At 43.4% G+C, this 14,623-nt stretch overlaps 1 protein-coding gene across 3 annotated transcripts in view; it reads right to left on the bottom strand.

Moving 5' to 3' along the window:
• ahi1 (Abelson helper integration site 1) overlaps positions 1–14,623 on the bottom strand; it is a 378,816-nt gene that overhangs the window by 18,283 nt on the left and 345,910 nt on the right. For all 3 annotated transcript variants that reach the window (XM_070885487.1, XM_070885489.1, XM_070885490.1), the window contains 3 exons: positions 10,367–10,435; positions 2,598–2,760; positions 2,376–2,473 (listed from right to left, as the gene is read on the bottom strand). In XM_070885487.1, coding sequence (XP_070741588.1) covers positions 2,376–2,473; positions 2,598–2,760; positions 10,367–10,435 — 330 coding nt within the window. The remainder of the gene's footprint in view (positions 1–2,375; positions 2,474–2,597; positions 2,761–10,366; positions 10,436–14,623) is intronic.

Genomic DNA, 14,623 nt, shown 5'->3' with positions numbered 1-14,623 from the left:
AGAATTCATGAAATGCATTCAAGAAAACTTTTTAGTCAGTATGTAACAAGTCCAACACGGGAAGGGGCGGTTCTGGATTTAGTTTTGGGGAATGAAGCTGGGCAGGTGGAAGAGGTATTAGTGGGAGAGCACTTGGGTGTCAATGACCATAGAAACATAGACATAGAAAAGAGGTGCAGGAATAGGCCATTCGGCCCTTCGAGCCTGCATCACCATTCGATAAGATCATGGCTGATCATTCCCTCAGTACCCCTTTCCTGCTTTCTCTCCATACCCCTTGATCCCCTTAGCCATAAAGGCCATTACTAATTCCCTCTTGAATATATCCAATGAACTGGCATAATTCAGTCAGATTCAAGGTAGTTATGGATAAGGATAAGGATAGACCAGGAGTAAAGTCCCAAATTGGGGAAAAGCTAAATTTGCTAAGTTGAGAAGTGATTTAGCCACAGTGGACTTGAGCAGTTACTTGTAGGTAAATCAGTGTCGGTACAGTGGGAGGCATTCAAGGAAGAGATCCGGATGGCTCAGGCCAAACATGTGCCCTTAAAGAAAAAGAGTGGGAATAACATTTCTAGAGCCCCCTGGATGTCTCGGGACTTACAAGGCAGGATAAAGAAAAAAAGGGACGCTTGTGTCATATATCGACGGCTAAATACTGTAGAATCTCTGGAGGAACACAGGAAGTTCAGAGGTGAAATTAAAAAGGATATTAGGAATGCTAAGAGAGAGCATGAAACATTCTTGGCAAGTAAAATCAAGGAAAACCCAAAGATGTTCTATAAATATATTAAGAGCAAGAGGATAACTAAAAAAAGGGTAGGGCCTATTAGAGACCATGAGGGTAATCTGTGTGTGGAGTAGGAAGATGTGGGTATGCTTCTTAATGAATACTTTGCATCTGTTTTCACAAAGGAAAGGGGCAATGTAGATACTGCTATCAAGGAGGAGTGTGAAATTCTGGATGAAAAAGACATAGTGAGAGAGGAGGTATTGGGGGGTTTAGCAGCTTTGAAAGAGGACAAGTCCTCAGGCCTGGATAAAATGTATCCCAGGCTGTTGAGCGAAGCAAGAGAGGAAATAGCAGAGGCTTTGACCATCATTTTCCAGTCCCCTTTGGATGCCGGAGGACTGGAAATGTGGTATCCTTATTTAAGAAGGGAGAAAGGTATAGGCCGAGTAATTAGAGAACTGTCAGCCTAATCTTAGTGGTGAGAAAATTACTGGAAAAATCCTGAAGGACAGGATAAATCTACATTTAGAAAGGCAAGGATTAATCAGAGGCAGTCAGCATGGATTTGTTAAGGGAAGATCGTGTTTGACTCACCTGATTGAATTTTTCGAGGAGGTAACCAGGAGGGTCGATGAGGGTAGTGCGTACGATGTAATGTATTTGGACTTTAGCAATGCTTTTGATAAGGTTCCACATGGCAGACTGGTCACAAAGGTAAAAGCCCATGGAATTCAGGGCAAAGTGGCAAGTTGGATCCAAAATTGGCTTAGAGGTAGGAAGCAAAGGGTAATGGTGATGGATGCTTTTGTGACTGGAAGGATGTTTCTAGTGGGGTTCCGCAGGGCTCAGTACTAGGTCCCTTGTTTTTTGAAGTATACATCAATGATCTAGGTTTGAATATTGGTGATTGATTAAAAGGTTTGCAGATGACACTAAAATTGGCTGTGTGGTTAATAATGAAGAGGAAAGTCGTAGACTGCAGGAGGATATCAATCTACTGCTCAGGTGGGCAGAGCAGTGGCAAATAGAATTTAATCCAGAAAAGTGTGAGGTAATGCACATGGGGAGGGCTAATAAGGAAAGGGAATACACATTAAACAGTAGGCCGCTTAGAATTGTAGATGAACAAAGGGATCTTGAAGTGTTTGTCCACAGCACCTCATTCTTCGATCAGGCATTTACAGCCTTCCGGACTCAACATTGAGTTAAACAATTCCAGATCATAACCACTGTTCCGATTTTTTCGGCCAGCAGCTGTTGGTAATGATTCTGCTATTGCCATTCACACCTCACCTAGACCCATCTTTTGTTTCTCTACTTGTCTCATTACCACCCCCTTTTACCAATCTCTCCTTCCTTCCACCCTATCACAGAGCTTCCTTTGTACTTTCCTCCCCTCACCCCTTTCCCTGCCTCTACTTGCTTAAAACCTGTTACACTCTAACATTTTCCAGTTCTGATGAAAGATCGTCGGCCTGAAACATTAACTCTGTTTCTCTTTCCACAGATGCTGCCTAACCTGCTGAGTATTTCCAGCATTTTCTGTTTTTATTTCACATCTTCAGAATCTGCAGTATTTTTCCTTTGTATTTCTATAAGAATATTTATTTCTAAATCGTTGTATTTCAACAACTGTTTCTACCTTCGTTGGGGTCGGGGATTTCATTTCTGCCTCTCCATCTTCATATGCTATGGCAGGGTTGTTGTCCTGTTGATGTGGCTGTATTTCTTCATGTATTCCTGTTAAAATGGTACATATTTACATGATAATGAAGTTCCTCTTTTTAAAAGTGAGTAGGAAAAAAAAATCATGTTATCTGTTACAGACATATTAATAAAGGAGGAAGGGTGAAAGCCAACTTACTTTCATTAGCCACATAATTTGCTGGAAAATAGCCCTGCTTTCCATTGGCTAGGCGACCAAACCACCAGTTCGCATTATCTTTGTACAGCACTTGGATAATGTCATAACGCTGGATGGTTAGCTCATCTGATCGATGCGCTGTGTAGTCATAAAGAGCTACGACCTAAGGGAGAGATAAGACCGCCACAGTTTTATCACAACTATGCCACAGAGAGAAACCCCTAAGACTTACTTCCTCCTGCAGCAGGGCAGCTGAAACCAAAGCTGCAGTATGGTAAGACTTGAGGCTGTCTAAGGGTTTTGTTGATGGGATCAGAGGTGGTGGGAACGTAGCAGGAGCTGTGAGATAAAAGGACTGTGGGATTCAAGAGATGGTGAAAACATTCCACACTACTAAGATTAGTTTACAACAGCTGCTGTTGTATTAATGATCTTATTAAATAATGATTGTAGCTTCACCTGCACATGTTCTAAGAATTTTAACACCAGAACTCTAAGCCTAAAACCAACCTGCATTTTACTACTAAATGTTTTTACATAATGCCACAGATATTTTAAATGACAAACCATACTTTCAAATTAAAAAACACTGTGGAGAAAAAACTGTTGCAATGTGTTAGAACAGATGTCGTCATTTTCCACTGTTACTGATCAAACAGCTTTGATCAAAATATAAGCAGTTAACCCTTTGAAGACTATCTTAGCAACATTTTTAAAAAATCATCTTTATTTAGCTTTTTCAGAGAATGTCATGCACTAAGTTCTGTGATTCTATAGATTTATCCAATTCTACTATTTGTAAGTATAATTGTTTTTGCAGTTGCTGCATGATTTTAAAAAAATGCAGTGAAAGCTACAAAAGCGTTCAGTACTCAAAAGGTTAATTCCCAATCACAAACTTATACATTTTGGAAAGTCTGAGTGGGATTTTTCATTGCTATTAATATCTTGCAAAGACGAGTTACATGACAGCTGTACATTAAATGATCAATGTGAGGAAACACTGTCATATTGAAAGTGTCAGTAATATAAAAATCAGCACAATATCAAATAGCCTGGAAATAGGATGCACTTCTGAATTCAATATAGAATATTTTTTTAAATTCTTCTCTTCAATTTTCCTTATTTGTTTAAATAAAGTTCTTCTCTCACCCCCTCCCACAAGGTTTAGTCCTTTTCTTTTTTAGGTTCTCCCCAAGCCAGGCTAAGTGAGCAGAGTGCTGAGTGGTCTCTCTCATGTCTGTGCCAATGCTGTACTTGAATCGACTGCTATGAACTATGCAAGAAAGAGGCCCATCTTTGTGGGAGATGGCCTATCTTCTGACCCATGCCTCTTTCAACAATGAAGCTGAAATTGTGAACTTGCCACGAGCAATTGTACATCAGATCTCACTACCATTACTCAGTGGCACAGGATATTTGAAGACAAATGCACTGTCATTGTTTTTTTAAACTTTCAAAAGGTATAATATGTAAATAACTATGGTTGAGTGGAATTCCCCTTCCCTAATACAAGGTACCTTAACCACTCTCAATACTTGTAACTAAACAGGAGCTAAATAGGAAGGGTTATTTTGGTACATTTGGTTAAAAGCATCTCAAATATCTAGTCTATGAAAGTACTTTTGTGTTTCTTGTTTTGGTTCGCTGTCAAAAGTAAAGAAGAAATTCAGTAGCCCCCAAAAATGGGCGCAGCGATCGCAATGTAATAGCAAACCGCACCCGTTCGGAGGGCTGCAGGTAGCACGTAAAATTCGTGCTGCCTGTTACTTTGCATGATTGTCGTGTGCTGAACATGCTGCTGAGTGGCTGAACGCTCAGCAGGGGGCCCAAGTACATGCAAGGCTAGCTCCAATTAAAGCTAGCCTCAATATCTTAAAGGCAGTCTGCATCTCTTAAAGAGGTGCCTTCTGTCTGCAACAGATGGTGGGGTGTTTGTGGAGGCTGCTTTTAGAAAAACAAGATTGAGTAATGACTCAACAGGCCAGCGAAAGGGCTCTGAGATGCTCCGATGGAGCACTGGAGGCGTTGGTCCAGGAGGTCAACTCCAGGAGAGAGGTCCTCTTCCCACAGGGAGCCAGGAGACCCTCGAGGCAACAGTTGAGTGCAGGGGGAGCAGATAGCCAATGTGGTCAATGCCAGCAGTGTCGTCCCGAGGACCTGGACTCAGTACAAGAAGAGGTTTAATGATCTCTCACACATGGTCAAGGTCAGTGAATTCATCTTCAAATGCCATATCCCACCATCTACACCACTACCCTCACACACTGCTCAATGCACCACACCCACATCACTCACCTACCAACAATCTCTACCAAACACAACTCATACCTCACATTCATAGCTTGACTTCACTTGCACAGACTTACCACTGCTGCAAGACTCATATCCACATCTCACAGCTTGAAGATCACTGTTAGCTATTCAACCATGACAGCATATTACCTAAACACAGTATAACACAGTCATTGATACACTTCCCTTTTTCTTGCAGAAAAAGATGGCTCATAACAGCAGGCAGAAGTGCTTAACTGGCGGGTGACAGGCTCACCTGCATCAACTCACCCCTTTGGAGAAGACGGTGCTGGCCATTCTTGGCAGGGTCATAGCTGAGCCCTTGGCCAACAACTGGGCTGAAGGAATTCAAGATGCCGGTATCCTCATACGTTATCCTGCTTCTCACATCTCACTTCCCCCTCATTCCACAATCTCTTCTGATTTACAATCTACACATGGTGTAAGCATGCAGATATTGCTTTTCCCCACCTCTCACCACAACCCTACCCTTGTACTTTTCCCATTTCAAACACCTAAGAAGTGTAGCCTGTCCAGCCAGTGGTTGAAGAACAAGAGGGAGAGGAGAGACCAGAAGCAGAAGAAACACTGTCACTCGATTTCATGCTCCCAGTCACCAGCTCAGATACTGACATTCCGCTTACTTTAGAGGATAAATTAATACTTGGGATCTGCATTGTGAGATACCAGGCACAAGTGGCCTGCATCCAGGACCGGGGAAAAGGGTAGCTCAGGTGCCAGCTTTCTGGAGGGCAAGGTCATACACGAGTTCTGCTGCAGAGGACTTAGATAAAGACCTCAATGGGGCGACCTACTGAAAAATGCTGATGGATATGCACATTGAAATGCTTGGCGCATTGGTAGGCCTGCCAGAAAGCCTGAGTGCAATGTCAAGGAGCTTGGAGGAGTCCGGCACAAACCTTGCAGAGGGCTTTGTGCAGAGCTTGGAGCCCATCCTTTCCAGCGTGGAAGGGTTGGGCAGATCCATTAACACACTTGTGGACCCTACCATCATGCAACGTCTGCTGGCCAAAGTCTCAGCTTCCATTGCAGCACAAGCCACCCAATGCCTAAGTGCTGCAATGGAAGCTCAGACTGAAGTCATGCAAGCACAGACTGCTGCCACCATGGCTTGGTTTACCAGTGTGGAAAAGGGCTTGCAAGGTTGTTACAGCAGTCCAGCAGTCTATACTCCAGCAGGATTGCTGAGACGCTGCCCCTGGGGAGTGGCAATGGATCTGTGGAGGCCGACCCTGCTGCCCTCTCTTTGGATGACAGCATTCGTCCTCCCACCACTGCTACTCTGCCAGTGTCCTTTCTGTTGCCTGTCAGCCAACCAGCCCTTGAGGTCTCCTGCAAGGCCATCTGGAGTCTCCATCACTGAAAGTCAGCAGCCTTCACTAGCCATGCTGCAGCCACTGTGTAGATCACTAGGATAAGCAAAGCCACACGCAAGATGGTCACTAAGGGAATGCACAAGGGTGATTAGTTAAATTTTTGATGTAATTTTGGATGGATATATGGATAAAGTTTGGTTGGAAAGTTTACTCTGTGGTAGCTTTTATTTCAACATTGTGGCCAAGCTGATGCCGTAATGGCCAGTAATAGAGGAGAAAGGTGTGGGACTATTGTTGACTGGGGAGAAGGGGTTGCATTCAATTGAACTGCAGCTGATGATTTGATCCCAGATATCCCGGCCAGAAAGGGGCTGTCTAGGTTGCCTCCTTTCTTCCCCTTCCCCTTCCTCCTGAGCTGGTGGCCATACCTCTGGTGGCAAGGGTTGTGCCTTCATGATGGCCAGGTTGTGGAGAATATAGCAGACCACGATGAATCAGGACACACGCTCCGGTGAATACAGTAATGCTCCTCCAGAGTGGTCCAGGCAGCGGAAGGGTTTTTTAAGGACGCCAATGGTCTACTCTATGATGTTTCGTGCGGCAGCATGGCTCTCATTGTAAGCATGCTGCCCACGTGTGATTGGCCAGGTGGTCAAGGGATAACTCTTATACAAAAGCAAAATACTGCGGATGCTGGAAATCTGAAATAAAAATAGAATGTGCTGGAAATACTCAACAGGTCAGGCAGCATCTATGGAGAGAGAAACAGAGTTAATGTTTCAGATCGATGACCTTTTGTCAGAACTGGTGAAAGGTCATCGATCTAAAACGTTAACTCTGTTTCTCTCTCCCCGCTGAGTATGTTCAACATTTTCTGGTTTTATTTAAGGGATAACCCTTGTTGTCCAGAAGCCACTTTATGGTTTGTCTTGGTGGCTCAAAGACTTGAAGGAACAGTGGACTGGTGCAGAAAAAAAGCATTGTGACTGCTGCCAGGATATGGGCATTTACGTGCTGAGCATGGACGCACAACAACTGCACATTCAGTGAGTGCTACCCTTTGCGGTGCCAGCAAAGCCACGTGCATGTAGTCGATGGCGTCCTGCACCATGGGGAAGTCCGCTATCCTTCTCCTTGGATTTAACACTATCCTTAATTTCCCTTGTTAGCCACGGTTGAGCCACCTGCCCCGTTTTATTTTTACTCCAGACAGGGATGTACAATTGTTGAAGTTCATCCATATGATCTTTAAATGTTTGCCATTGCCGATCCACCGTCAACCCTTTAAGTATCATTTGCCAGTCTATTCTAGCCAATTCACGTCTCATACCATCGAAGTTACCGTTCCTTAAGTTCAGGACCCTAGTCTCTGAATTAACTGTGTCACTCTCCATCTTAATAAAGAATTCTACCATATTATGGTCACTCTTCCCCAAGGGGCGTCGCACAACAAGATTGCTAATTAGTCCTTTTTCATTACACATCACCCAGTCTAGGATGGCCAGCCCTCTAGTTGGTTCCTCGACATATTGGTCTGGAAAACCATCCCTAATACGCTCCAGCAAATCCTCCTCCACCATATTGCTACCAGTTTGGTTAGCCTAATCAATATGTAGATTAAGGTCGCCCATGATAACTGCTGTACCTTTATTGCACACATCCCTAATTTCTTGTTTGATGCTATCCCCAACCTCATTCCTATTGTTTGGTGGCCTGTACACAACTCCCACTAGAAATGAAGATGCCTTATCTCGGAGGAAAAAAGCCCAACATTGTCAACTTGCTGTGCTTAATTTAGTGCTCCGTCATGGTAAAGCAAGACAACTTTGTGGAACTGCATAGCCCAGGTTTTAGTGTGTCAAGTCAACCCATATGCCAGCATGCTCACTTTCCACAGGACAAAACATTTGTTTACACTGAAATCGGAAGTGACCAGTGGCCAGATCTGTTGGAAGACTGGACTGGAGTTTATTAATACCACCTAGAAATTACTTTCTCCTATCATTGTTTCCAAATAGAGGCAGAAAAGATTTAAAATGAGGAAATGGATTCTGAGACACGCAGTTAAAAGCATGCTTATTTAATGTTTGTTCCCATAAGTATTATATATAACAAATAAGATGCAAAATGTGGCTTTTAAAAACTTTCAATTTGCTCAAGGGAACCTTCTGGGACATGCCCAGTTGTCTTATGTGAAGCATTACTTTTTTAGGGTTGGTTGCATCTGCTTTTTTGAGATAAGGAAGATGTCCTCTGCAACATAAATCCATTAACTGACATTATTTGGCATGATAAGTTTTACATCAAAAGAATATTATGGTGTTTTAGATTTTACTATATAATACTACTTGGATAGGTGATACAGACCATTGACCTATTTGTGGGTGAGTTCTATCACCCAGTTACTGTTATTTATATATGCAGACTATAAATATACTCTCTGTGTAGTCACTGTATAGTTACATACTATAAGATGGAGACTTGTTTACCTGATGTACTGTCAATAAGGTTTACACGGTGTATATACATGCTGGCACCACTAGAGGGTGCAACTGGTGGAGATTGGGGTTTCCTGCTCTGGTGGCAGGGGCTGTATAAAAGGGGAGCCACCATGCAGCTGCCTCACTACGAATAAAGGACCAAGATCACCACATATATTGCCTCGTGGAGTCATTCATAAGTACACTACAGACATAATAGTTACGTTCTGTAACTTTGAAAGCAGTTAGTTTGTTTACAAATGGTGGCGGTTCCTTTGTTACCGTGCAGTAACTGGGAAGAGATCAGACAGTACTGGTTAACATTCACAGAGAAAACGTGAGGAATGACTTTAATGATCAATAAAACCATAATGGTTTGCAATTACCAGACCGCAGGCAGTCAGACCCACTTGAGAGCACAAAATTTAATAGTCCTGTGACTGATCCTGCAAACCATGATTTTGTGCACTTTATAAAAAAATTTATAATGATTTTTATTTACAGTACAAGAAAAGAGACCTTTTTGACAGGGTCAAAAGCGCAATATAAGTTAGAGGTCATCAATGGTGATAATCGGCAAAGGAATGTTATATGAATACTTGTCTGCTATTATCAATAGCAATTTCTGGCCTTTTGCTTTAGAACAGAAAATGTTTGAAATACACAGCAGGCTATTATCTAAAAGATGCAATGTTTCAGCATCATCTTTCATTAGAAATCTGTCCTAAGGTTTTGTGGGCTAAAGTTCTGATTCAATGATACCGTTATCTTTACTTTTATTTAAATTAGTTAAAGCAGCACACACTTCAACCTATTAATTCCCCACCTGAGTCTGAGCTGCTACTGAATCTGAAAGAGGGACAGATGCGATAGTGAGCTAGTTTGTCTTGTGAATTTGGTGTTACTGTTGGTACATGTTAGAAAAGATTTCAGTTCACAAAACCAACATGTGTATTTAGGGTTAATTTTGCAATGGAAGGAACGGGGCCAATTAAGGTTGTACTGAAGTCTATATGATTATTTATTTTTATATTTAAATATCTAATCCTTTTAGGAAAAAATATTTTTAGTTTGAAATAAACTTCAAAATATTGGAAAATGAATCAAATAGTGTCATAAATTAATATTTTCAAGGGAAAAAGCCTTCAGACTTCCTAGAAAATAAATCTTGTACTTTACCATGCAGAGCTGCAAGCCACACTTTTGTGTACTTTAAATGTTTTATTCCTGCTGTAAAAGTGATAGAATATTTGGTAAATTTGTATGTTTAAGTTGCAACATGATGACCCATTTCACTTTCGAGTGGGCCTACTTATTTTCACCTGCTGTAGGGATATTTGTATAGCTGTTTTGAACTGTCAGCTTTTTGCAGATGTGTTGTTGGCTAGTTTCTGCTATCTTTTTAGGTTAGCATGCTAGACTCACCTGGATAAAGGATAATACTTTGTGGGACCAATATAACATTATATCTTTTTTGAAAAATAATACATCAGTGTGGCATTCGTTAAATATTTGGGCTATTAAGTCTGTGCATTGGTCAGTCAAGTACTTGGCAATGTTAATAATGACATGTTTGAATTGATGAAGCCTAATTTAGGGGAAAGTCCAGTGGTGGAAAGATAAAAATATTCCCCATAAGTGACACATGCTTACTTACAGTTTCTTCCACTGGTGCATTAGATTCTGCTTCTACCTTGATTGATGATATTGAAGGATATGCTGAAGTCTAAAAAAAATAAAAATATACATTAAAAAGTTGAATGTACATTCTGAGGCATATCAGAACGGTAACAGCTGGTTATTCCAATAATACGTAAATTTTGTATTTTATAAAGGTGATTTTCTTAGAAACAGAAATTTACAGCGCAGAAGGAGGCCATTTTGGCCCATCGTGTCCGCGCCGGCCGACAAAGAGCCACACGGCCCTTGGTCAGCAGCCCTGAAGGTTACATATAGACCTATGAACAATGAACAATGGCAGAAAGGTAAAGGACACCCAGCCCAACCAGTCCACCCCACACAACTACGACACCTCTTACACTGAAATATTCTACACTCCACCCCAACCGGAGCCATGTGATCTCCTGGGAGAGGCAAAAACCAGATAAAAACCCAGGCCAATTGGGGAAAAGAAAATCTGGGAAAATTCCTCTCTGACCCATCCAGGCGGTCGAAACTAGTCCAGTAGATCACCCTGGTTGTATTCGATTCCCTGCAGTACTTAACATCGCATCTGTGCCAGCCAACAAGAGGTTATCCAGTCTAATCCCACTTGCCAGCTCTAGGTCCATAACCCTGCAGGCTATGGCACTTTAAATGCCCATCCATGTGGTAAGGGTTTCTGTATCCACCACCCTACCAGGCAGTGAGTTCCAGACTCCCATAACCCTCTGCATGAAGAAGCCCCTCCTCAAATCCCCTCTGAACTTTCCACCAACCACCTTAAAACTATGCCCCCTCGTAATTGATCCCTCCACAATGGAAATAGGCCCTTGCTATCCACTGTATCCGGGCCCCTCAAAATTTTGTACACCTCAATGAGATCTCCTCTCAACCTCCTCTGTTCCAATGAGAACAAACCCAGCTTATCCAATCTGTCCTCATAGCTAAGATTCTCCATGCCAGGCAGTATCCTCGTAAATCTTCTCTGCACCCTCTCTAATGCAATCACGTCCTTCCTATAATACGGCGACCAGATCTGCACGCAGTACTCCAGCTGTGGCCTAACCAAAATAATTATACAATTTAAGCATAAGCTCCCTGCTCTTATATTCTATGCCTCGGCCAATAAAGGCAAGTATTCTGCATGCCTTCTTAACCAGCTTATCCACCCGGCCTGCTACTTTCAGGGATCTGGCAGTCGGAGGAGGCGGGTGTCCGGGGAGCAGCGTCGGAAAGGCCTATAAAAGGCCCGCGAGTCCAGGAGTTCGGGCGGCAGTCGGGAGTCCGTGGAGCAGCATCGGGGAGCCAGTTGGTGCAGCTGCTGGGGCAGAAGGTAAACAAAGAGGTAGAAAGAAATCAAAAGGTGATGTCACAGCCAGGGGTAAGTGATTGGCTGGTGATTGGTGAGTAGATTTTCTTTTTCTTTTCCTTTATCAGTAGGTAACCTTTGGATGGGCAATGGCAGACATTTAGAGACCGCATGGATGAAGTACAACAATTGTACATTCCTGTCTGGCGTAAAAATAAAAAGGGGAAGGTGGCTCAACCGTGGCTATCTAGGGAAATCAGGGATAGTATTAAAGCCAAGGAAGTGGCATACAAATTGGCCAGAAATAGCAGCGAACCTGGGGACTGGGAGAAATTTAGAACTCAGCAGAGGAGGACAAAGGGTTTGATTAGGACAGGGAAAATGGAGTACGAGAAGAAGCTTGCAGGGAACATTAAGGCGGATTGCAAAAGTTTCTATAGGTATGTAAAGAGAAAAAGGTTGGTGAAGACAAACATAGGTCCCCTGCAGTCAGAATCAGGGGAAGTCATAACGGGGAACAAAGAAATGGCGGATCAATTGAACAAGTACTTTGGTTCGGTATTCACTAAGGAGGATACAAACAACCTTCCGGATATAAAAGGGGTCAGAGGGTCTAGTAAGGAAGAGGAACTGAGGGAAATCTTTATTAGTCGGGAAATTGTGTTGGGGAAATTGATGGGATTGAAGGCAGATAAATCCCCAGGGCCTGATGGCCTGCATCCTAGAGTACTTAAGGAGGTGGCCTTGGAAATAGCGGATGCATTGACAGTCATTTTCCAACATTCCATTGACTCTGGATCAGTTCCTATGGAGTGGAGGGTAGCCAATGTAACCCCACTTTTTAAAAAAGGAGGGAGAGAGAAAACAGGGAATTATAGACCGGTCAGCCTGACCTCAGTAGTGGGTAAAATGATGGAATCAATTATTAAGGATGTCATAGCAGTGCATCTGGAAAATGGTGACATGATAGGTCCAAGTCAGCATGGATTTGTGAAAGGGAAATCATGCTTGACAAATCTTCTGGAATTTTTTGAGGATGTTTCCAGTAAAGTGGACAAAGGAGAACCAGTTGATGTGGTATATTTGGACTTTCAGAAGGCTTTCGACAAGGTCCCACACAAGAGATTAATGTGCAAAGTTAAAGCACATGGGATTGGGGGTAGTGTGCTGACGTGGATTGAGAACTGGTTGTCAGACAGGAAGCAAAGAGTAGGAGTAAACGGGTACTTTTCAGAATGGCAGGCAGTGACTAGTGGAGTGCCGCAAGGTTCTGTGCTGGGGCCCCAGCTGTTTACATTGTACATTAATGATTTAGACGAGGGGATTAAATGCAGTATCTCCAAATTTGCGGATGATACTAAGTTGGGTGGCAGTGTGAGCTGCGAGGAGGATGCTATTAGGCTGCAGAGTGACTTGGATAGGTTAGGTGAGTGGGCAAATGCATGGCAGATGAAGTATAATGTGGATAAATGTGAGGTTATCCACTTTGGTGGTAAAAACAGAGAGACAGACTATTATCTGAATGGTGACAGATTAGGAAAAGGGAAGGTGCAACGAGACCTGGGTGTCATGGTACATCAGTCATTGAAGGTTGGCATGCAGGTACAGCAGGCGGTTAAGAAAGCAAATGGCATGTTGGCCTTCATAGCGAGGGGATTTGAATACAGGGGCAGGGAGGTGTTGCTACAGTTGTACAGGGCCTTGGTGAGGCCACACCTGGAGTATTGTGTACAGTTTTGGTCTCCTAACTTGAGGAAGGACATTCTTGCTATTGAGGGAGTGCAGCGAAGGTTCACCAGACTGATTCCCGGGATGGCGGGACTGACCTATCAAGAAAGATTGGATCAATTGGGCTTGTATTCACTGGAGTTCAGAAGAATGAGAGGGGACCTCATAGAAACGTTTAAAATTCTGACGGGTTTAGACAGGTTAGATGCAGAAAGAATGTTCCCAATGTTGGGGAAGTCCAGAACCAGGGGTCACAGTCTGAGGATAAGGGGTAAGCCATTTAGGACCGAGATGAGGAGAAACTTCTTCACCCAGAGAGTGGTGAACCTGTGGAATTCTCTACCACAGAAAGTAGTTGAGGCCAATTCACTAAATATATTCAAAAGGGAGTTAGATGAAGTCCTTACTACTCGGGGGATCAAGGGTTATGGCGAGAAAGCAGGAAGGGGGTACTGAAGTTTCATGTTCAGCCATGAACTCATTGAATGGCGGTGCAGGCTAGAAGGGCTGAATGGCCTGCTCCTGCACCTATTTTCTATGTTTCTATGTTTCTATCATTGTCGTTGCCAAATTAAGTTAGGGGTTAAGTCATGGCAGGAGAGCTCGGACACGTGTCATGCTCCTCCTGTGCTATGTGGGAATTCAGGGACACTTCCAGTGTCCCTGACGACTACATGTGCGGGAAGTATGCCCTGCTGCAGCTCCTGACAGACCGCATTGCGGCACTGGAACTGCGGGTGGATTCACTTTGGAGCATTCGCGATGCTGAGGATGTCGTGACTAGCATGTTTAGTGAGTTGGTCTTACCGCAGGTAAAGGTTACACAGATAGGGAATGGGAGACCAACAGGAAGAGCAGTGGAAGGAAAGTAGTGCAGGGGTCCCCTGCGGTCATCCCCCTCCAAAACAGATACATCGTTTTGGATACTGCTGGGGGGATGACTCAGGGGAGAGCAGCAGCACCCAAGTCCATGGCACCGTGGGTGGCTCTGCTGCACAGGAGGGCAGAAAAAAGAGTGGGAAAGCTATAGTGATAGGGGATTCTATTGTCAGGGGAATCGATAAGACGTTTCTACTGTCAGGGGAATAGAGACTCCAGGATGGTATGTTGCCTTCCTGGTGCAAGGGTCAAGGATGTCTCGGAGCGGTTGCAGGACATTTTGGAGGGGGAGGGTGAACAGCCAGTTGTTGTAGTGCATATAGATACCAATGATAT

Source organism: Pristiophorus japonicus, chromosome 7, assembly GCF_044704955.1.
Source record: "Pristiophorus japonicus isolate sPriJap1 chromosome 7, sPriJap1.hap1, whole genome shotgun sequence".
Taxonomy (NCBI): Eukaryota; Metazoa; Chordata; class Chondrichthyes; family Pristiophoridae; genus Pristiophorus; species Pristiophorus japonicus.
This window is presented reverse-complemented; position numbering and strand designations above follow the sequence as displayed.